This window comes from Podarcis muralis, chromosome 17, assembly GCF_964188315.1.
Source record: "Podarcis muralis chromosome 17, rPodMur119.hap1.1, whole genome shotgun sequence".
In the NCBI taxonomy this organism is placed as follows: domain Eukaryota; kingdom Metazoa; phylum Chordata; class Lepidosauria; order Squamata; family Lacertidae; genus Podarcis; species Podarcis muralis.
In genome coordinates this window covers 3,113,607-3,136,601 of record NC_135671.1, presented here as the reverse complement: position 1 = coordinate 3,136,601, position 22,995 = coordinate 3,113,607, and the positions used below count along the sequence as shown (strand labels likewise).

At 47.6% G+C, this 22,995-nt stretch overlaps 1 protein-coding gene across 1 annotated transcript; it reads left to right on the top strand.

Moving 5' to 3' along the window:
- The first annotated feature begins 2,445 nt into the window (after window positions 1-2,445).
- C1S (complement C1s) lies at window positions 2,446-22,593 on the top strand. The gene is made up of 12 exons (XM_028712736.2): window positions 2,446-2,664; window positions 3,061-3,173; window positions 4,222-4,426; window positions 4,893-5,070; window positions 6,115-6,240; window positions 9,605-9,804; window positions 10,816-10,969; window positions 12,069-12,184; window positions 14,139-14,217; window positions 16,655-16,789; window positions 18,855-18,929; window positions 21,505-22,593. The coding sequence occupies exons 2-12, from the start codon at window positions 3,154-3,156 to the stop codon at window positions 22,302-22,304; spliced, it is 2,088 nt and encodes a 695-aa protein (XP_028568569.2). The 5' UTR covers window positions 2,446-2,664; window positions 3,061-3,153; the 3' UTR covers window positions 22,305-22,593.
- The last annotated feature ends 402 nt before the right edge of the window (window positions 22,594-22,995 follow it).

Here is a 22,995-nt window from a genome sequence, read left to right as displayed (position 1 = left end):
TGTTACAATGTAGCTACATGTAAAAATAAATCTTTAAAAATAGATGGAACACGAGGACTAATGCAATCCGTACCTGTTCTGCTGTTCTGTTCTCTCTCCCCCACAAAAAACCCCCAGCTTTTCTACAGTCTGAAAAGGTGCTCAAAGAAGATAAAAGGCAGGCAGTGATTGGATTATCATATCTTAAAAAGTGAGTCGATAAAGCTTGCCAACTCTGGAGTAACCACCAAGGGTGGAATTCAACGCCGGTGCTCTTATAAATGTTCCACCAACAAGGTTCTTGAGGTGCCTCCTGCTCCTAGTGTGGAAGCACCTGTAGTTATGGAACACAAATTTAATCCTGGCATTTGTCAGAGAAAAGCAAACCCTTTTGTTAAGGTAAAGGTAAAGGTACTTCTGACCGTTAGGTCCAGTCGCGGATGACTCTGGGGTTGCGCGCTCATCTCGCTCTATAGGCCAAGGGAGCTGGCGTTTGTCCGCAGACAGCTTCCAGGTCATGTGGCTAGCATGACTAAGCCACTTCTGGTGAACCAGAGCAGTGCACGGAAACGCCGTTTACCTTCCTGCTGGAGTGGTACCTATTTATCTACTTGCACTTTAATGTGCTTTCGAACTGCTAGGTTGGCAGGAGCAGGGACCGAGCAATGGGAGCTCACCCTGTTGCGGGGATTCGAACTGCCGACCTTCTGATCGGCAAGCCCAAGAGGCTCAGTGGTTTAGACCACAGCGCCACCAGCGTCCCAACCCTTTTGTTACCTTTGACTTAAATCTCTTTCTCCCTCCAGCTCTTGTACTCTGTGCTTGGGGGTTGCAAACAGATTTCAACAAGCTCTTAACCATGTTAGCTGGATTCGGTGAAGTTGGGGCAGTGGACCATGCTGAGAGAGAGTTGGTCTCCAAAATCAGTTGGGCCATTGAGATGGTGCCCTTTAAGTTGTGATCTGCTGCCCCCTGCTGTCCTTATATATGTGGAGCTGGGGATTGATGTTTCACAGGGTTAGGCAATCTGTGGCTATCCAGATGTTGCTTGTCTACAAATCCCACCACTCCTGAGCCAAGCTAATAATAATAATAATAATAATAATAATAATAATAATAATATACCCCACCCATCTTGCTGGGTTTCCCCAGACACTCTGGGAGGCTCCCAACAAAACATTAAAAACATGATAAAAGATCAAACATTAAAACTTCCCTAAACAGGGCTACTTTCAGATGTCTTCTAAAAGTCAGATAGTTGTTTATTTCCTTGACATCTGATGGGAGTGCATTCCACCACTACAGAGAAGGCCCTCTGCCTGGTTCCCTGTAGCTTCACTTCTCACAGTGAGGGAACTGCCAGAAGGCCCTCGGAGCTGGACCTCAGTGTCCGGGCTGATTGATGGGAGTGGAGGTGCGTGGTGCATGTCCGCTAAGCCGCTTATCAGCTGATCCGCTAAGCCGCTAATGGTCTTGCTTTGCAAGACGAAAAAACCACAAGACGAAGAGACTCGCGAAACGGATTCTTTTCGTATTGCGAGGCACCACTGTAGATAAATAGTACCGCTTTGGCGGGAAGGTAAACGGCGTTTCCATGCGCTGCTCTGGTTCACCAGAAGCGGCTTAGTCATGCTGGCCACATGACCCGGAAGCTGTACACCGGCTCCCTCAGCCTTTAAAGCGAGATGAGCGCCGCAACCCCAGAGTCGGCCACGACTGGACCTAATGGTCAGGGGTCCCTTTACCTTTAAGGAAAAGTGGGACATTCCAGGATCAAATCAGAAACCAGAACGACTTCTGTAAATCCAGGACTGCCCCTGGAAATTAGGGGCACTTGGAGGGTCTTCATAGTACCATGAGACTCTGTTGTCTCTCGCATTGCTTGACTTTTTGGTCTCATGCAGGGCTTTTTTTTCAGCTGGAACTGAAAAAACCTCTCACGTGGCCCCAGCACCTCTCACGTGGCCCCAGCACCTCTCACGTGGCCCCATTGCCATTATAAGAGGATGGGGAGGCATTCACAGTGAGTTCTGGCACCTCTTTTCCTAGAAAAATATCACTGTTCTAATGGTGTGAAAAAAACAACACCTCAAAATTGTTTCTTCTCTTGGATAATCAGGATAAATGTTTCCAGACATAACTACATATGTGACCATATAGTCACTAAATAAGTGTGACCAAAAACATACATGATAAGAAGCCTGTTTTCGTCTTTTGGGTGCTTCTAATTCTCCATGTGTGTTTTGTGTGTTTGTTTTTTCCCCTTTCTGGAAAGTGATTGGAGGTCAACGGATGACGACAAACAAAAAGGCGAGGGAAGATTGCATAATGTTTGAACTTTTCCCCCCAATCTGGAATTCCCCGTCCCCTGTCCTCTTTGCAGAAGTCACCTGACTTCCCCGAAAAATGCCCAGTTTGAAAGGATCCAGCCTTCCCCATCTCGCAGGCTTGGGCCTGGCCAAAAAAGAGGATTGTGCAACCAGACTATGAGAACTTTCTCTCTCGGATAGGATTTCTTAGTAAAGCTGGAGGATGGCATCTTTCAAACAGCAGAGGGCAATGGAGGTCTGCAATTAAATGACATTAACAGCTCAGAAATGTGGATAAGGGTCGGTGAGGATTATGAAGAGGGAGATAGAAGAGGCAGACAAAGAGAGAAACAGCTGCAGAGACGAGGAGTGCAAGGTAAAATTCTTGTTAAAAACTTGTTTTTTATCTATAAAAAACCCAGAATCTGAGTATTAGCATTTGGGTTAAATGTTTCCTGATGGGTGTCAACCTTTCTGGGAAGGAAAATGATGCTTCTCCTAAGCTTCTATGGCTGTTTTGAGGGGTGGAGATAGCTGTCTTGCATAAGTTGCAGGTAATGTCTGTGATGAGTCTCTCTCTTTGGCTCAGTTCCTGACCTATTGCCTTTACATGGCGCTAATGACCCTGTTGCCACTTTGTGGGCAAGCGTGCATCATGTTGCACCCTGCGCTACTCTAGGAATCAGTTTCCCTTGCTAAAAGTTAGTAGGGGCTGGGTGCCTATGGCTTCCGTGAGCTGGGTTTTAACTCCATTGCTCTGGCCACCAACCAGGTCTGCTTCAGGGGAAGAAGACAAACAAGCCAGCGTGCTTTGTTTGTCTAAATCTGAAGTCCAGCCACAGTGGACTTGAGGAAGAAGGCCAAGATGGAGCTCTTGCAGACTTGGTAAGTTATTGAATATATGAGCTAATAAGGTGAGACTCTGGCCAGCAACTACTTTTGCTGAAGAAGGGGTTGGGGGAGGCAGGCACACCCCTCTCCCCACAAGACTTTGTGGCTTTGTTCTACAGTGGAACCTCAGTTTTTGAACGTAATCCATTCGACTTCCGAAACATTTGAAAACCGAGGAGCAATGGGCGGCTGGCAAAATCCATTGGGGGAAAAAATAAAAACATGCAGCGGAAGCCATTCGACTTCCAATGTGTGTTCGAAAATGGAAGCAAGTTTTTGGCGTCTGGCTTCTGAAACGTTTGGCTTCTGAGACGTTCAAAAACCAAGGTTCCACTGTAATAGTTGCCAAAGATGCTTCTTGTCCACACTCCTTGTTTGCTACAGGATCATTAAAGGGCTAAATACCACCCATCAGAGAAAAGCATCTTCCTCAGTGGCCCCCGTTGCTGACCTCAAATCTGGGAACCAAATTCCCTCAGTTGTGTTTTCAGCAATGCAACTTTACAACCTACTCCCTAGAAAGTAGAGGGAACCCTGTGCTGCTTAGGGGTGCTGAATCAAGTTGACTTAACTCTTCCACCCCTTGGGTCATAGGTAGAGGGGGCAGAGAGTAGAATTGGTAGCCACGATCAATATTCCTTTCTCCTATTTAGAGGGACGTGGGTGGCACTGTGGGTTAAACCACAGAGCCTCTTGGGCTTGCCGATCAGAAGGTTGGCGGTTCGAATCCCCGCGAAGGGGTGAGCTCCCGTTGCTTGGTCCCTGCTCCTGTCAACCTAGCAGTTCAAAAGCACGTCAAAGTGCAAGTAGATAAATAGGTACTGCTCCTGTGGGAAGGTAAACGGCATTTCCGTGCGCTGCTCTGGTTCGCCAGAAGCGGCTTAATCATGCTGGCCACATGACCCGGAAGCTGTACGCCGGCTCCCTCGGCCAGTAAAGCAAGATGAGCGCCGCAACCCCAGAGTCGGTCACGACTGGACCTAATGGTCAGGGGTCCCTTTACCTTTACCTTTACCTATCAATATTCCTTTCTCCTATTTAGGGGCTTTGTTTCCTGCTTCTTCTTGGCTTGCACTGAGGCAGCTTCCATGTACGGGGAAATCCTGTCTCCAAACTATCCTCAGGCATATCCCAACAATGCTCTGGAATCCTGGGAAATCAGCGTGCCTCCTGGTTACGGCATCCATCTTTACTTCACCCACCTGGACATAGAGCCGTCTCAAAACTGCCAATATGACTCCGTGAAGGTACAGGGGCCCCATTCCACTGCTGGGGCAGATAGATACAGAGCAATGGGGTGTGTGCTGGTGCTGAACCAATGTGTCTAAAACACTGAGCCTCTTGGGCTTGCCGATCGGAAGGTTGGCAGTTTGAATCCCCGTGACAGGGTGAGCTCCCGTTGTTCGGTCCCTGCTCCTGCCAACCTAGCAGTTCGAAAGCACGCCAGTGCAAGTAGATGAATAGGTACCACTCTGGCGGGAAGGTAAAAGGTGTTTCCGTGTGCTGCTCTGGTTCGACAGAAGCGGCTTAGCCATGCTGGCCACATGACCCAGAAGCTGTATGCCGGCTCCCTCGGCCTATAGAGCGAGATGAGCGCGCAACCCCAGAGTCGTCTGTGACTGGACCTAATGGTCAGGGGTCCCTTTACCTTTACAATCAATTTCTATAAGCAGAAGCTAAGAGAGACTTGTCTTGTGTGCCTGTCACTTTTAGGTCCTGATTGGTAACCACATTGAGGGTCAGTTCTGTGGGCGGAAGAAGAGCCCCACTCCTGGCTCTGCTGTCCTGGAAGAATTCCACGTCCCATATAACACGTTGACAGTCACCTTTCAGTCTGACTTTTCCAATGAAGAGCGGTTCACTGGCTTCGCTGCCTATTACATCGCAGAGGGTAAGCCCTGGTCTGTCTCATCCTGGTGCATGAAACACTTTGTAGATATCGTATTCCTCCCAGCAATGCTTTGGGATGGCTATAGGAGGAACCCGTTCAGATTCCACTGAATGGACAAGCCAGATTCTTAGCAAGGCTCAAGGGCCCACTTCAAGATTAAATATCTCTCCCTACCCCCCAGCTAAGAAGAAGGGCAGAGTATTAAGAACACTGGTTATGGAAATTGTTTAGGAATTATAGCAAGGATGTCATAACAACTTAAGCCATCATCATATCTGCATCTTTAGTACATAGATTGCGTAGGATGCAGAACTAGGAGTTGACCAAGAATGGAGGTGTTCCTGAGGAACTATCACGTGTGGTCTGAAATGGCCTGATGGTTGCATGCATAAAAGACCACAAACTTCCCAATAGTCACCCTGGGTGATAACTTGAAGCCATTGATTCGAGTCCTAACCCCCAGACCAGGAAAAACAAGCTTGCTCCATCCTCCATGTGGCAGCCCTTGAGATATTTGAAGATGGCTAGCCTTTCTCCTCTCAGTCTCCTCTTTTCCAGGCTAAACATACCCAGCTCCTTCAACCGTTCCTCATAAGGCTTGGTTTCCAGACCCTCGATCATCTTGGTTGCCCTCCTCTGCACATGTTCCAGCTTGTCAACATCCTTCTTAAATTGTAGTGCCCAAATAAAAGTTATTTATTTCTGCCCCACCTTTCCCCCTTACGGCACTCAAGGCTGCTTACAGATCTGTTTTGGATCCCATAAGAGATGACTGTCTTTTAAGCACTTGGGGGGTGAGGCTCCAAACTCTGAGTGGAAGGCAAGTGGAAGTTTATGAGAAGTGGCAGGGCCTACCTGAATCTGGGTGTTCCAGGGAGGCTGTGTGAGGGTTGCAAAAAAGAAGGAATAATTGGGACTCTGTCTTAAATGAAGGACCTCTTCTCCCTTAACCAGCACAGTGTTTATCCCACTGTCTCTTTTCCTTTCTGCCTTTTATGATATTCCACACACGTTCTTACCTCCATCTCTGTTCACTTCTTGCAGATGTGGATGAATGCACAGATTTTGTGGAAGAGGCCTGCAGCCATTACTGCAACAACTATATTGGTGGCTACTATTGCTCTTGCCCACCTGAATATTTCTTGCATGAGGACCTGAAGACATGTGGAGGTAGGAGCCTGGTTGCTACTGCTCCAGCAAGCACAGTCCTTATCCCCACTGCTGATACGGTACTTGAAATGGGAAGAACTTCAGCAGTCTACTGTGGAACTGTGGCTGTTTACACACTATACCTTTAAAGTACATTCAAAGCACACACATCCTCAAGGAATTCTGGGCACCATAGTTTGTTACGGGTTGCTAGTAATTGTAACCCTGTGAGGAGTAAAATACAGTGGATACTTGGGTTGCAAACGTGATCCGTGCAGGAGGTACGTTCGCAACCCATAGTGTCGCGTCTGCGCATGCACGGGTCGTAATTCAGTGCTTCTGCGCATGCGCAAAGCACAATTTAGTGTTTCTGCACATGCGCAAGCGCCAAAACCCGGACATAACCCGTTCTGGTACTTCCGGGTTCGGCGCAGTGCACAACCCAAAAATACGCAACCTGAAGCATCTGTAACCCGAGGTATGACTGTAGAGTGCCCAGATTTCTTTGAGAGAAACATTGCACTTTAAAGTGCAGCCTGTGAACTTCCACAGAGGCTGATAAATGGAAAGAAACTGCGGTTGCTCACAAGGAAAGGAAAAGAAACTAGCATTGCATAATAAAGAAATATAATTAAATCATCTCAAACACTGGGAGCTAAGACCGCGTCCCCCCTCCGATGTAATGGAAGGAGACTTAGAATGAGGAATCTGCAAAAAGGGTTTCGCTTTTTACAAAAAGCGGCTGAAGGATGTTTAGATAATGTGTCATACAGCAGGCCAAGGGGGCAGCGAGATGCAGCCTGCATAGACGTCATTCAGGATTCAGAACTTAGATCTGAGCCCTTGAATCTTAGAAATATGTTGCTAAACTGTGGGAGACTAAGTGAGGGCATAGAAAACAGAGGCATGGAATTTCTGGTATGACTTTGCCAAGCCCAGTGGAAACACAGTCAAGATAGGCATGTGCAAATTCTTGGCACTAATTCACTTGAATATATATTTTTGTTTCTTATTTCTTATTAAGATTTTTAAAATCATGAAAGAATAAGTCACATTTTAAAAGCAACAACCTATCACAGAAACTCAATACAGTAGAAAAGAAAAGTTGGCTTTGCTTACATGTATTAACGAGCTAGAATTTTTTTCTTACCACAGCATGCTGGTGCATGTTGCTCAGTCATCCCAACGTCGCTCCTCGCCTGGCACAAGCAGGAGAAATCTTTGGCTTCCCAGTACACTTGATCCAAGTCCCCCTTGCAAGGCATGATGGCTAGCAAATTACCGAAAGTGGCTTCTTAGGGAGCAACAAACCACATTCAAACCATGGTGCCTGGTTCGAATGCTGCAAGAAGCCAAGACTTCTTGGTTTGTTTCTCCCGCTTGGTCCATGGAAGCAATTGTGCAATGCGCGGCAGCACACTGCTCATTCATGCTAAAGCCAGAAACCCCAGCATATCATAACAGGTAATACTGGGCAGCATGACATCATTTTGAGGTTGAATCCTGACAAGACAGAAGTACTGTTTTTGGGGAACAGGAGACGGGCAGGTGTGGAGGACTCCCTGGTCCTGAATGGGGTAACTGAGCCCCTGAAGGACCAGGTGTGCAGCCTGGGAGTCATTCACTTAGCAGCGATCCCTCTTGCTGTTCTTTTTTTTTTCTTTTCATTATAATTTTTTATTAATTTTTCCATTGATTATACATATATACAGTCTAGATTACATAAATTACATATAACATAGCTGTTACAAAAATCATATATGTAGTACACAATTATTTTGGGCTCCGCCGAACCTCGGACTTCCCTTCACTTCATTGGTAAGTATCAGATAACTTCTAAAGCAGTGTTTCCCAACCTTTTTTGGGCAAAGGCACACTTGTTTCATGAAAAAAATCTCAAGGCACACCACCATGCCAGATGGGGAAAGGTCACTTTTTACTTATGTAAAAAAAAATAAAAAAATAGTAACAGCATAGAAGGTAATGGTTAGGCTAGCATCCCTCTTCCAAATATGCTAGGTTTTTATTTGCAGGGACTGTTCTACATGGGAAAGCATTCAGCACTGTCATTCTCCCATCTGCCATCTGAATTGGTACTATTCTGGGTCAACTTACTCTGCTGCATGTGTAGATGAAAATGGCACCAAGTGTGGGGGAGGGGGCAGAACAGGTTTCAGATACAGGATATTAAGCATACACGTACTTCAGATTGAACTGGTTGCTTGCTTTGCAAGTTTTCATTTCCCAAATGACTGCCTTGGCAAGCGCAATACCTACCAGGCTCAACGCCGGTCTCGCGCTGCCGCTTCCCGCGCTCTCAAGGACCTGGGAGGAGGAAGGCGTGAAGGGAATCCCGAAGGCACGAAAACCTCGCGCATGCGCAGGCCTTCCGCCTGCGACAGCCCAGTAGGCCGGCCGAAGCGAGCGGCGATGGGATGTGGGAGGGAGGGAGCTCGCCACCCCGCGTGTGCCTATGTGGGGCACGTTACAGCCCCGTGACGTCAGCGCCACGCAGGCAGCCAGGCAGGCAGACGGCGAGAGCCCCGCGCTGGGCGGCCTCTCCTCGCCGCCGCCGCCCCGCCTCTCGCCGCCCAACTCGCCCGCCTCCCTCCAGGCAACATCTCGCGGCACACCAGGCAACGTCTCGCGGCACACTAGTGTGCCGCGGAACACCGGTTGGGAAACACTGTTCTAAAGTTGCGTGTATTATCTCCTTTACATATTTGCCAAACACTGTTAGAGTTATTCTAATCCTGCCAAGGTCATCCAAGTTCTATATTTGTCTCTTATATAGATCAGATATTTGTTCCAATTTTCATGAAACTTCTGTTCATCCTGATCTCTTAGTCTTCCTGTTATTCTAGCTAGCTCAGCATAATTTATCATCTTGATCTGCCAGTCCTTTATAGTAGGTATTAATTCCGTTTTCCAACTTTGGGCTAACATAGTTCTAGCGGCCGTTGTGGCATATAGAAACAGGTTTTTGTCCTCTTTTTTAATTTCCTTACCCACTATTCCTAATAGGAAAGCTTCAGGCTTTTTGATAAAAGTATATTTAAATTTTTTTTTTTTTAAGTTCATTGTAAATCAATTCCCAAAAGCCTTTTACTTTGCTGCATGTCCACCACATATGATAGAACTCACCGTCCCCCTCTCCACATTTCCAGCATTTCTTAGTCTTCAGTTTGTAAATCTTAGCCAATTTCACAGGCGTGACATACCTCTTGCTGTTCTGGCTTCTGGGATTCAGAATATTTTTTTTTCTTGTTTTCCTCCTCCAAAAACTAGGTGCGTCTTATGGTTCTGGTGCGTCTTATAGAGCGAAAAATATGGTAATCTCACTTTGTTATGGATCTCCTGGCCGTTTCTCTTCCCTAAACTCTAGTGAACTGCACTGGGAATGTGTACACTGACTTGTCTGGGGAGATCACCAGCCCCAACTACCCCAGCCTGTACCCTGAGAACTCGCACTGCGATTACCGTGTCACCCTGGAGCCAGGATACCGTGTGGTCTTGACCATTGGCAAGAAGGACTTTGACATCGAGCCGGCTGACTCGGAAGGAAACTGCCCTGACGCCTTGAGAGTATGTGGTGGCTTAGATAAAGAGAGGGGTGTCTTTGCTCCTGTTCTGAATACATCTTCGCTGTGTATCCCTAGAAGCCAAATGGCAGAGCGGAGTCCCAGGGGTGACGTTTGCCATTGGGGGTTGTGGCACACTTGGGCAGGAGCAGGAGGCCTGGTTGTGGCACGGTGTCCGCCCTTTGCTCCTGCTAGCCTTTGCAGCACCACGCTGTTGTTTGCGCACCAGCTTAGTAAACTAAAAGGGGGGAAACCTCAGGACATGGGAAAGAGAGGACTGCATAGGTACACACACTCTTATAGTCTGCCCCGCAGAGGATCTTAAGGTCCATGAATAATCATAGTTTAGAGGTCCCGGGCCCTAAGGAAGTCAGATTATCCTCCACCAGAAATATGGACAAAATACATTCATAGTAACCAGACAGCCAAAACTCATAGTAGCATTTTCCAGCCAACATTACAGGCTGATTTTAGTTTCGGGTGTGAAAATATCTCTTGCCCTAGTGACCTTTTCCCTCTCACACTCTTCAAGTGTTCCAAGCCTCTGCTTCTCTTTCTACTTGCCTGGCCCCTAGAGAATCTGCTCCCTTGACATCCCAACAATGGTCCATGTTCCTGTGGATATTTCTTGCAGGAAATAAGGGGGTGACAGAGCACATAGACAATGTTTTCTACTCGGTCGCTCAGTAAGAAGTAAATCTGCTCTGAGCTTCCAGTGCTCCTTCCAACAAGTGCCAATCGCTGGAATGATTGGCAGGCGTTTGGCACAAACCTCATTTCATTAAAAGTATTTAATAATTTCAGTAATGTACACGCATTTGAGGTTGTTGTTTGTTTGTATTTTACTGTGCGCTGATGTATCCTTAATCCCTCAAGTACCAAATTTCTGCTTCCCATACGCCTTCTCCTCTCCAAATCTCGAGTGTATTCCTTTTAGATGCATTTCCTGCTAAATATGCCTCTTTTGTCTTCCTCTATTCTCCCCCCCCCCCAATCTGTTTCGTTCTTCTTGCAGTTCTCGGCAGGCGACCAGCAATTTGGCCCCTACTGTGGCAACACATTCCCTGGCCCTCCAGAAATCAAGACTAGAAGCAATATTCTTGACATTTTCTTCCAAACGGACCAGTCAGAGCAAGGCAGAGGCTGGAAAATCCGCTACTTTGGGGATCGTGAGTAGATATCCCATGGGAGCAAACCTGTGGGGCAGACTTGTGAGCGCTCTGGGACAGAGATATGTGTCGTTCTTAGGAGAATGGGCATGTGCTTGCAAGTAGCAAAGGTGCACCTTGAGTTGGAAGTCTAGGGCAGGAGAAAACAATTGCAGACAAGGGATTCAAGCAGAATGGCCGCTGTTTCTGAGAGCAGTTGTTCTTGGGGTGAATGGCTGCAGGAGAGAGCACTTGAGGTTTGCTGTGCACCCAAATTGTGAATGGGTATTTGGGTATGGGGGAAGACTAGCAAATCTGGTGCACTGTTGGCAGAACATGTAAGGGGTTGGCTGGTGTGTTGACAAGTGGCTACCTGGCTAGGGATGAGCCCCACCAGAACTGGAAGCAGGGAAAGGAGTAAAACCCAGTGGGGTCTTGAATTTCAGTGGTGCCCTGTGCAGCGCCAAAATTCCACCTCTTGCCTTTCACTCTACATCATAGTTGCAGTGGCCCCTGCAGCAACCCCGAGGCTCCACGAATCAGTCACACTCCCCTAAATCCACCTCTGTAAACCCATAGAAATCTGAGAAATCTCCTGATGTCTGGTGGGAAAATTGAAAGGGGAACAAGGGTTCCAGCTGAAGGCCCTGCAGGCTACAGCTGCCAGCTCTCAGGAGACAGGGTGAACCAATCCGTTCTTCCTCCTCAGTGGAGCCCGGTCCATTAGGGCAAGGGAGGCACTGCCCGTCATGTCATGGTCCTATGCTGGATCCCACAGAAACGGCAAATAGCCTTTCTCCTCCTGAGTCTTGGTGTTGCCTTTGTAGAACTCAACAGGGAGGAGGAAGGGGGGCAATACTGGAATCATGTGTCTGTGCCTGTCAATGGGCGCCAACCTCTACTTCTTCCTCTTGTTGATGCTGTCGAGAGTCGAAGAGGTTCGTTAACCCTCAGAGCAGAGAGGAAGTCGCATTAAATAAAAGCACGGCTTCTGTTGGACTTGGCTGTGACTGCTGGGGACAGAAAATGACAAGGGGCGTTTGCATGTGTGAGAGAGCGTGTGCCAGGTGATTCAGTGATTGTTGACTGGTTTCCTTTTTTTCCCTTTCCATTTGCAAAGCAATGCCCTGCAAAGATACTGTCATTCCGCATTCCAGTATGGAACCCGTGAGAGAACGTTACGTCTTTAAGGATTCCGTGAAGGTGACCTGTGTCGAAGGCTATGAGATTGTACTGGTAAGTCTGTGCTCACCAAGGTCAGTTAGGCTCTGAGAATCCCCTTGGCATGAACATTACATTGCTGCTACTTCTACACCGATATGCATTGCGCCTCTTCTCCATCTCAACACAGCAGTGAGAGAGGATTCTTTCTGCACTGATGTCAGGGGCCCAGACCAGTGGGCAGCCAGGTCTTCTGAAATGCAAGCTTCAGGCAGATTGGCTGGCTGAATAAACAACTACCTAGGAACAATCTTGGGGATGCGGGTGGTGCTATGGGTTAAACCACAGAGCCTAGGACTTGCCGATCAGAAGGTCAGTGGTTTGAATCCCCGCGACGGGGTGATCTCCCGTTTCTCGGTCCCTGCTCCTGCCAACCTACCAGTTCGAAAGCATGTCAAAATGCGAGTAGATAAATAGGTATCGCTCCGGCGGGAAGGTAAACAGCGTTTCCATGCACTGCTCTGGTTCGCCAGAAGCGGCTTAGTCATGCTGGCCACATGACCCGGAAGCTGTCTATGGACAAACGCTGGCTCCCTCGACCTATAGAGCGAGATGAGCACCACAACCCCAGAGTCCGTCACGACTGGACCTAATGGTCAGGAGTCCCTTTACCTTTACCTTTAGGAACAATCTGGGACCAGCCAGGGGCTTGATTCACCAAATGAGAGCTGGGTGGTCTCCTTCAGGGACAAGCTTCCCACAATAAGAGTCTTTATACTTGCTGGTGGCACCAGATTGGTCCTCCCATATCACCAGACGTCCCAGGCCAGGTGGATTGTGGACTGTTATATCCGTCTCCTGTGGCCAGCAGTATTAGCAGCACAAAGAGCCAGCAGCCATTGTCTGATCTACAGGGCTATTGACATGTCACCAGCCACCCTTCACTCCCCTCAGTACTTGACATTTGGTGCCACGGCCACAGACCAGGAATCCTGAGAGACATAGCCATCAGGAGGAGGAGGAGGAGGAGGAGATGAATCTACTCCAGGTGTGTTGCATGTGATGCTGAAGTCACCAGAACCTGCATCTCCTCCTTTGAACCCCAAGGAGATACTTCTGCCACCGGACTCTTCAGATGATCGGCAGAGACCTGAGGATATATTCCCCCATCTTGAAACCTCAGTTCCTAGAAAGCTAACAGCTGCAGAGATACGCCCTGGCCCTTAAGCTGGCCAGATATGATGCTTCAGCTGCAGGATCAGTCATTGTGCTCCTGAAACCTACACTTAGGTCCCTGTCTAAGGCCCTGAGTGTGGCAGATATGTATAACAATACAAAGTCTTGCTAGTTAGCAAGTGAAGGGGTTAAGACCATAGAGCTGCATTGCTGATAGGCAGACTCAGGCCATAGAAATGTAATTGGTAGAGAAGGCTCTGTATGATGTCGTTTCCCAATGCTCTCCTGGGAGGCAAGAAGCAAAGAAGTATTTCCTGTTTCGTCTCTCTCTCTCTTCCACCAGCCATGGACATCTGTCCGCTTGCTCCAGCATCAGGCACTTGCCTGAAGCTATTTTTGCTGTAAACACAAGTATTTTACCTGCCTTTATTTTTACCGCTGTTGCTGCTAAGGACAAATGCTTGACTGTGAGTAAAATACATGCTTTAAACTTCCTTTTCAGTCTGTAGCCTGTTTCTTTGCTAAACTGGATAACAAAGGGGGAGACCAGCCTAATGGCTAGTTCCTACACTTGCAATTAAACTGTTCAAGATGGGATTTAAACTCTGTTTAGCCTCATGCTTTTAAACGCAAGCGGTAAGCTTGGAGATGAAATGCCGGCAGTCTTGCTTGGTGCAAATGTTCCACCTCCTTAAACAACTTTTTTGCATCCTCTCCATATATCTTCTTACTTTACACAAGAGCCCAAGATTCCCCTCATGTAACAAGTGAGAGAAAGCAGTGTGTATGTCATTCTGTTACATTTCTCAACCAATGAATTAACTCCAGTGTCTCTCAATTCTGTTCCCTTCAGTCAAAAGGCAGTGTCACATCCTTCTACTCTGTCTGTCAAAGCAACGGCGAGTGGAGCAACTCTGACCTCGAATGTGTCCGTAAGTGCTTGGCTTCCTATATTGGTAGTCCATAACATACTTTCAATTGGTCTCGAGACCACAGGGATCATAACAGAGAAGAATACTTGAGAAGCAGAAGACTTTCTGAAGTTTTGACAAGATGCTGAAGAGGCAAGCCACTTCTAAATTTAAACTGGAAAGCGGCTTGCTTCTTCAGCAGTGTGAGTAATCACAAAGAAACTTCCAGCTCTCTTCATAGCTCTCTTCATAGCTGAGCTGGACGGCAGCCACACAGAATGATTGTTCCCCTTTGCGGTGGCTGTGTAAGGTAAGAAAATACAGTGATCCACAAAGTAATAAGGCAACCAAAATAGTGGTCCTCAGCAGTGCTTTTTTCGGGGGGGGGGGGGCGCAGGGGGACACATACCCCTAAACATTTTGTGGATCTTTGTACGTTTGTCCATTTACTGTATTTATTTCCCCCGATTTGAACTATAAAATGGTGGTTTTCTTGAGTCAAAATGAGAGTACCCCTAAACATTTTTAAAGAAAAAAAAGCACTGGTCCTCAGTACAGTTAAGCTTAAACACCATTGTGTGGATTACCCGAGATAAATGGGACTTTTCAATGGAGAGGGCATTTATGCCATTCCAGTTCTAGGCAATTGGTCCTGGAAGGAGATGGAAATAGGAAGCGATAACTTGGAAGTTAAAGACTGGCACCCAATGCCTGTGGGTGCCATGGCAACCATGAAGGCTTTCGGTGGTTCCCCTGGGCAAGTGCCCCAAACTTTGAGCTCTCATTTGGGGGGGGGGAGTATTTAGTCACCCTAGAAATAAAGCTGTGGGACCAAATGTATAGATAAGTGATTTCTATAGCTTGTATATTGTTCTAGATTTTTGGGGGGATGGGCTAAATCCTAGAAATTAATAAATGGCAGGATTTTGATTATTTGTAATGTGAAGGGAGAAATACAAGCTGCAGAGGAATTCCTGAGCTAGCCTGTTCAAAATGACCTGGCCAAGCGAGGACCATTAAGAAACAATAGAGGGCCATTGGCAATGCAAGAGAACTGTCCTCCCCACTTGTCCTGAGGTGTGAACAGACGGGGGGGGGGGGGTTGGGAAGGTTGCCAGGGTAACTAGGTGTGGGGTGACAGGAAAAAGAGAGCTTTGAGCAGGGGTTGCTGGGAAGGAGAAGGAGGAAGAAGGACTGGGATCCATCTTGGGCAGGCTGGCTGAAGGCTGGCCTGAGACAGATGCCTTGGACTCCAGGGCTGCACTGCTGTGGGAGACAAGCCCCTCTTGAAATGACCATGCTATACAATCTGGACTCCATGCAGACTGAAGGTGTAAATAGGTGAATAAACCATATTTCTTTAAAGCTACGACAGTCTCCACTGTGTGTCAGTTCTCCAAAGGAGCACAAGAACTCTGGCAGACAGTGGGGGGGGGGGGTGCCCAACTTCTGTAACAATATTTTTCCTAGTACTGAGGGACCATAATCAGGAACAGCAGGACATAACCAACTCCCCATGGTAAGCCTAAGGTTGTCACAGGTTGTTGCCAGTGGCGTAGCGTGGGGGGTGCCAGCCGCACCGGGCGCAACATCTGGGGGGGTGCGAGTCCAGAGGGCCCAGCCCCGTCGTGCCCTCGGCCCGCCCCTATTGTCAGAGCGGCCGGCCAGCCTCCGCCTGCTCCTACCTTGCCCACCCGAGGACTGCGGCAGCGCCCGCCCCCGTGGCCACCTACCCCCACCTCACCCATTGGCTTGCCTGCCTCGGCCCCGCCTCTCTCCGATGGCCGCGGGGGTGTCCTGCTCGGCGCCGGCGCCTTTTTTCAGGAGGTAGGGAGGCTGGACGGGGAGGTGGGGTCAGAAGCGGGCAGAGGAGGGGAGCTTGTAGCCAAAAGGGCTGCGCCGGCCGGCAAAGGGCCGGGGAAAGTTTGGAGAGGAGGAACGCACCGTCATGATTTCCTGGTGGAAGCGGCAGGATTAGGGATGGCGAAGCGTAATTACACACAAATTTCGCTGGGTGAGAGCTTCGGGGATCGATCGGCGGAAATGGGAATCAATTGGAATATGAGAAAGAGAGAGAGAGGGACCATCATTCATAGGCATAGATTTGTAGGGTTAGGGGGCGCAAATCCACGGGTTAGGGGGCGCAAATTACTTGCCTTGCCCCGGGTGCTGACAACCCACGCTACGCCGCTGGTTGTTGCCTCTCTGATTTTGCGTTATGCCACACCCCCTCCGTGGCAGCCATCTTGCGACCGACACCCTCACCAATTTCTCAAAATTTGAAGTGTGCCCCCTAGTCCAAAAAGGTTGGCGACCCTTGCTTTATGCACCATACAAAAAGAAGAAAGGGAAAGTATGTTCAGGCCTGACAGAATATGGGTTGAGCAGGATGAGGTGGCAGGTGGCAGCAGAGTGAAGATTCTAGTCTAACACCCCATCTTTCCCCCCCCCCCGGCAGCCGTAAATTGTGGTGAGCCTGAGCACCTTGCAAATGGGAAAGTCACTTACCTGTCAGGAACCGAGGACAACACGGAGTATCAAGACACGATCAGCTATTCATGCAACGAGAAGTTTTATACAATGCGGGGCAAAGGTAATGATGTATCCCATCCTTTTCAGATCCAAGCACCTGATTCAGAGATTAAAAAGAGCGTTATTGTACTCAGTTTATGATGACAGAATTAGAGGTGGCAATGTTACGACAAACTCATTCCAAGAGTCTTTCACTTATGCTTCATCCCAGTATCGTTGTGAAACTTGTTGGTGTGTTTTCACTCACTTTGCGTCCACTAAAGCAACACCGTCAAAAGTGGCTGCTTTCTTCTAATGAGTTGTAAACACTGAAACGATTCCTTCCAAAGCACAGTTAAAACATACGGCGTGTGCATGTGTGTGAGAGAGAGACAAACAAAGAACAAAGTTGAGATGAACAAGGAGACAGGGATGTGAAGCTCTTCCTGAAGAATGTTTCTGCTTCCACCTTCTTCAGCTGATGTGAATCAAAGGGTGCTGTAGCCAAGGTGGCTGTTCCTTGGCTCCTCCAAGCAACCTCTTTTTTGAGCATTCATTCTCATTGTTTGCATGCACAAAGCTTGCGCAGACGTGATGCAATGGGTGGGATGTAGCATAGTGCTAAGAGGCATAAAAAGTAAAAAGGTAAAGGACCCCTGGATGGTTAAGTCCAGTCAAAGGCAACAATGGGGTTGCAGCGCTCATCTGGCTTTCAGGCCGAGGGAGCCGGTGTTTGTCCACAGACAGCTTTCCGGGTCATGGGGCCAGCTTCTGGCGCAATGGATCACCGTGACAGAAACCAGAGCACAGAACACCATTTACCTTCCTGCCACAGCAGTACCTATTTATCTACTTGCACTGGCATGCTTTCGGACTGCTATGTTGGCAGGAGCTGGGGCAGAGCAACGGGAGCTCACTTCGTCACGGGGATTCAAACCACCGACCTTCCAATTGGCAAGCCCAAGAGACTCAGTGGTTTGGACCACAGCGCCACCCGCGTCCCTACTAAGAGGCGTAGGGGTGTGTGGAACCAGGTCCACTCATGCAACTGGACTACTTCCCTCCCCCCCCCACACACTGTGTGCCCAGGGGCAACCAATCTCGTTTCACCACCTGCGCCAAATTAGGAATGTGTCACGCCCTGCTCCCACCCACCGTTGCTCCTTCTCTCCACTTCTGCCTCCTCCAAACTCGATGACAGCTCAGGCACTCCTCAAGGCATTGCCGCTCATTTTATTCCAGCTGGTTTTGGACTACAACTCCCATCAGCCCTAGCTATCAAGACCAGTGGTCAGGGATGATGGGAATTGTAGTCTGAAAAAACAGCTGGAGACCCAAGTTTGGGAAACACAGAGTTAAAGCATAGCTAATCTGTGTTAAGCTCTGGTCAGACCTCACCTGGAGTACTGTGTCCAGTTCTGGGCACCACAGTTCAGGAAGGACACTGACAAACTGGAACGTGTCCAGAGGAGGGCAACCAAAATGGTCAAAGGCCTGGAAACGATGCCTTATGAGGAACGGCTAAGGGAGCTGGGCATGTTTAGCCTGGAGAAGAGGAGGTTAAGGGGTGATATGATAGCCATGTTCAAATATATAAAAGGATGTCATATAGAGGAGGGAGAAAGGTTGTTTTCTGCTGCTCCAGAGAAGCGGACACAGAGCAATGGATTCCAAACTACAAGAAAGAAGATTCCACCTAAACATTAGGAAGAACTTCCTGACAGTAAGAGCTGTTCGACAGTGGAATTTGCTGCCAAGGAGTGTGGTGGAGTCTCCTTCTTTAGAGGTCTTGAAGCAGAGGCTTGACAACCATATGTCAGGAGTGCTCTGATGGTGTTTCCTGCTTGGCAGGGGGTTGGACTTGATGGCCCTTGTGGTCTATTCCAACTCTATGATTCTATGATTCTATGACCCAGTGTATCCATTCTTGGTTAAGCACCTTAGAAGTGCTTTGCTGGATCAGATCTGGAGCCAACATTATTTACAGGAATCCCACGGACAAGCAGACACTACATGGCTTGCTAGGAATTGGCCAAAGGTCCACCAGTGGCCTGCAATCTGTTTTCTGATCTCGCCTGCATTTGGGTATGAAACGCAGATTAAAAACAAACAACTGAATAGTGCTATGTATTCTTTTATTCCGAAAGGACTTTATAGGTGCTCAGCCAGTGGGAAATGGGTGGATGAAGATGAGAAAACGGAGATTCCGGTTTGTGTCCCAGGTACGGTACATCACCCTCTATTTATAAATGTGGATATTGTGGTCAAAGTGCTGTGACAAGAGTCGACCGCATTGTCTAGTTTACAGAAGAGCCTGCCAATATTTTAAAATTCTTGCTTCCTCTGCTGGGACGTGTTCTTGAATTGCCTCAATGATTCGAGATGGTTGAAAACCAGAGCTTTAAAACCTGCCCTCCTCTTAGATGTTTCCACAAAGCACCAGTCCTGCAGGAAGCAACAATGTTCCGTGTTTCAAGAGTCCCTTCTTGCTGATCACGTTGTTGAGCACAGCCATCTTGGGGGGTTAGGAAAAGGGAAGAGAGCATAGACCCACTGAAATATACTCAGAGTCGAGTGTGGATTTCATGCTTTTTATTCAGCTCATAGTAGTGAGGAACGAAAGTTCCCCCGAAATGTCTGCTTTATATACATTATTTACACAATGGGCTGCACGTGATTGGCCAGTTCCAGGATTCTCCTGTAGGCCAATCAGGTTGCAGATTCACTTCCACCTGGAGTTGGATTAGGTGGCTCCTGCGGACCAATCAGACTGTTGCATTCTGGATCCTATTATTCTAGGACCAACCAGACTGCTGCAGTTTGGATCCTATTCAACTCAGTACATAACACCCACAGTAGAAGAAGATGCACAGGAGCCGAACCTGCAGCTAGTTTCTAATAGTTTTGCGCCCAGCCCTAGTCTGTCTGCTGTGTACATTCAGCAGTGATGGGGCTTGGTTCTGGTGGGCTCCTGCAGGTTCTGAAGAACAAAGCACCCCCTCCTGCGTACCCGCAACTGATACCTATTGGGCTATTTTTAATGGGCTATTTATTTATTGTTCTTCATACTTCATACTTTATGACCATACTTTGTTGGTCGTAAAATTCTTTAAAACAAAAAAAAATCCTTCCAGTAGCACCTTAAAGACCAACTAAGTTAGTTCTTGGTATGAGCTTTCGTGTGCATGCACACTTCTTCAGATACACTGAAACAGAAGTTGCCAGATCCTTCTATATAGTGAGAAGGTGGGGAGGGGTATTACTCAGAAGGGTGGTGGGAATGGGTGATTGGCAGATAGCTGTGATGAGCCTGTTGACGACTCTTAACGACTGCAATTAAGATCTCAAAGTAGCTGTTTTACTACAAAGGAATTTCAGAAATAGACTGGAAAGAGAAGCTGCTGAATTGCAACTCATTACCAAAATTAAAACCATGGAGAGACCTGGTCTGAACAAAGACATTGGATTCTTATCTCATTATACATGACAAAGCCATTTTTCACCTTCTCATCCCTTACTTTTTCCTGTAAGACCTATTGCAGTCGTTAAGAGTAGTCAACAGGCTCATCACAGCTATCTGCCAATCACCCATTCCCACCACCCTTCTGAGTAATACCCCTCCCCACCTTCTCACTATATAGAAGGATCTGGCAACTTCTGTTTCAATGTATCTGAAGAAGTGTGCATGCACACGAAAGCTCATACCAAGAACTAACTTAGTTGGTCTTTAAGGTGCTACTGGAAGGAATTTTTTTTCTTTTGACTATGGCAGACCAACACGGCTACCTATCTGTAAGTAAAATTCTTTGTGAAGCAATTTCTCTGAAAGGCAGTAAGTCTTTTAAATAAATAAAGCAAGCAAGCAAATCTCAGAATGGGGATATATGCATGGGCGTAGCCAGGATTTATGTTGGGGGGACGGACAGGGCACCCACCTGTCCTGTTCCAGAACCAAGCTACCTGCCACACGATTGGTCAGTTTGCAGAAGCCACGCCTATCACTCAGTCAGGTTGCCAGTTGCGTCGCTAGAATGCACCACAACAAATTAGGTTTAAATACGGTTGAGATTTATGTTTGTTTGTTTATTTGTTTGTTTGTTTAATTTTTTTTGGAAAATAAAAAAAAATGAGGGGGGGAGAAGAATGCACCACAACATCATCCAAGTGACCTCAGTGAAATTGAATATTTCAATTTCAAATACTCTGGTTATTTCTACTTCTAGTTAAGTATTTTTATTTATTTACTTGATTTGGGCAGGAGCGGCTCCCCATGGCTCCTGTAGCAGGCTTCATTTTCAATACAGTCATACCTTGGATCCCGAACGCCTTGCAAGTCAAACCTTTTGGCTCCCAAATGCCGCAAACCCGGAAGTGAGTGTTCTGGTTTGCAAATGTTCTTTGTAACCCGAATGTCCGATACGGGTTCTGCGGGTTCCAATTGGATGCAGGAGCAGCCAATCAGAAGCCGCTCTTTGGTTTCTGAATGTTTTGGAAGTCGAATGGACTTCCGGAATGGATTCCGTTTGACTTCCAAGGTACGACTGTACTACCCAGTTAATGTTTCTGGGCAAAGTTAATAAGCTACAGCAAGCAAAAACTTTGGAAGAGGTCCACACGCATGCATGCTCACAGGTCCCAAAACCGGATTCAACTTGAACCCTCTACCCTAAAGTTATTGCTTGCTTTCCCTCACGTCAGTGAACATAAATGGCTTTGATTATTTCATTTGTGCAAATCCGGTCTTCCTGCTGCTCGCAAGCTCTTATTTCTGCTGTTGTTGTTCTATCCTTTCTCTAGTTTGCGGAATTCCCTCTGAGCCCGTTAAAGGGGCGGGGAGGATTTTTGGAGGCCAACAAGCCGAAAAAGGAAACTTCCCTTGGCAAATCTATTTTGAATACCCACATGCTGGCGGGGCTCTGATTTCGGACCGCTGGGTTCTGACTGCAGCTCACGTGCTGGATGAGACCCGGTGCCCAGTCATCCACGCAGGGATGCTTCGCATTGGGGCAAATGCCATGGAAGGCGCTAGGCCACTGGATGTGGAAGCCACAATCGTCCATCCCGACTGGTTGGAAATGGCAAACAACCAGCCCCGGACAAACTTTGACAATGACATTGCTCTAGTGAAGTTGGCAAAACCCTTGACGATGGGTCCTACCATATCGCCCATTTGCTTGCCTGGCGCATCGTCCGACTATGACTTGCCGATGGGGATCCTGGGCTACATATCTGGCTGGGGCAGGACACCTAAGACGCGTGCGGCGATACACCTTAGGTACGCCCGGATCCCTGTGGTTAACATGGACAGGTGCCGAAGCGTGAGGCCAGATGCCCCAGCAGATTCTTTGACCTATGTGTTCACAGACAATATGATTTGTGGAGGGGGCAACGGGAAGGACAGCTGCGATGGAGACAGCGGTGGGGCGTTTGCTGTCAAATATCTCCACGACGAATTGCACTACTATGTTGCTGGCCTGGTTTCTTGGGGGCCAAAGTGCGGCACCTACGGCCTCTACACTAAGGTGTCAAATTACGTGGACTGGATCGCAAACGTCATGAGCCAGAATGAGACCAGAAGGATGCATTCGTGTCTGTAAAAGCACCAGGCTTCCTTGATGTTTTGGGCTCGTGGCATTTCTCCAAAGTGGGACCCAAGCTGTTCTTGGACTACAACTCCCATCATCCCTAGCTAGCAGGGACAGTGGTCAGGAATGATGGGAGTTGTAGTCCAACAACAGCCGAAAACCCAAGTTAGAGAAATACTGGTAATGCAAGAGAGGGGAGGTTGGAGTGAAGGTCTGTGCACTGCCAGTTTCTTTACACAACCTGCTTTCTTGAGAAGCAAATAGAGCAACCAAAAGCTTTCAGGCTGGATTTGTTCTTAAATGATTTCCTGTCTGCTTAATTTCTTCTTTTATATCGTATGTCTTTTTTTGTAGCTGCTTAAACTCCTTTGGAAAGTGCCCCATACCACAGATCTTTTTTAAAAAACCAACCAACCAACAACACATATTTTATTAGAAGAATTTCATTTATTAAAAAAGAGGGTGAGGGGGGGTGTGGAGAAAGAGAGCAAAAAGTGAGTGAAAAAATACTGTTGCATACCCATACATTGATATACAGGTGTGTATATTCTTATTATCCTAATGCACATATAATTGTCAATAACATAATGTGTTCTGTGTAAACAGATGGTGCCAATAGGGATAAGAACTTCATATTTGTAGCTGCTTATGGTTTGAACCGGACGCGGGTGGCGCTGTGGGTTAAATCACAGAGCCTAGGACT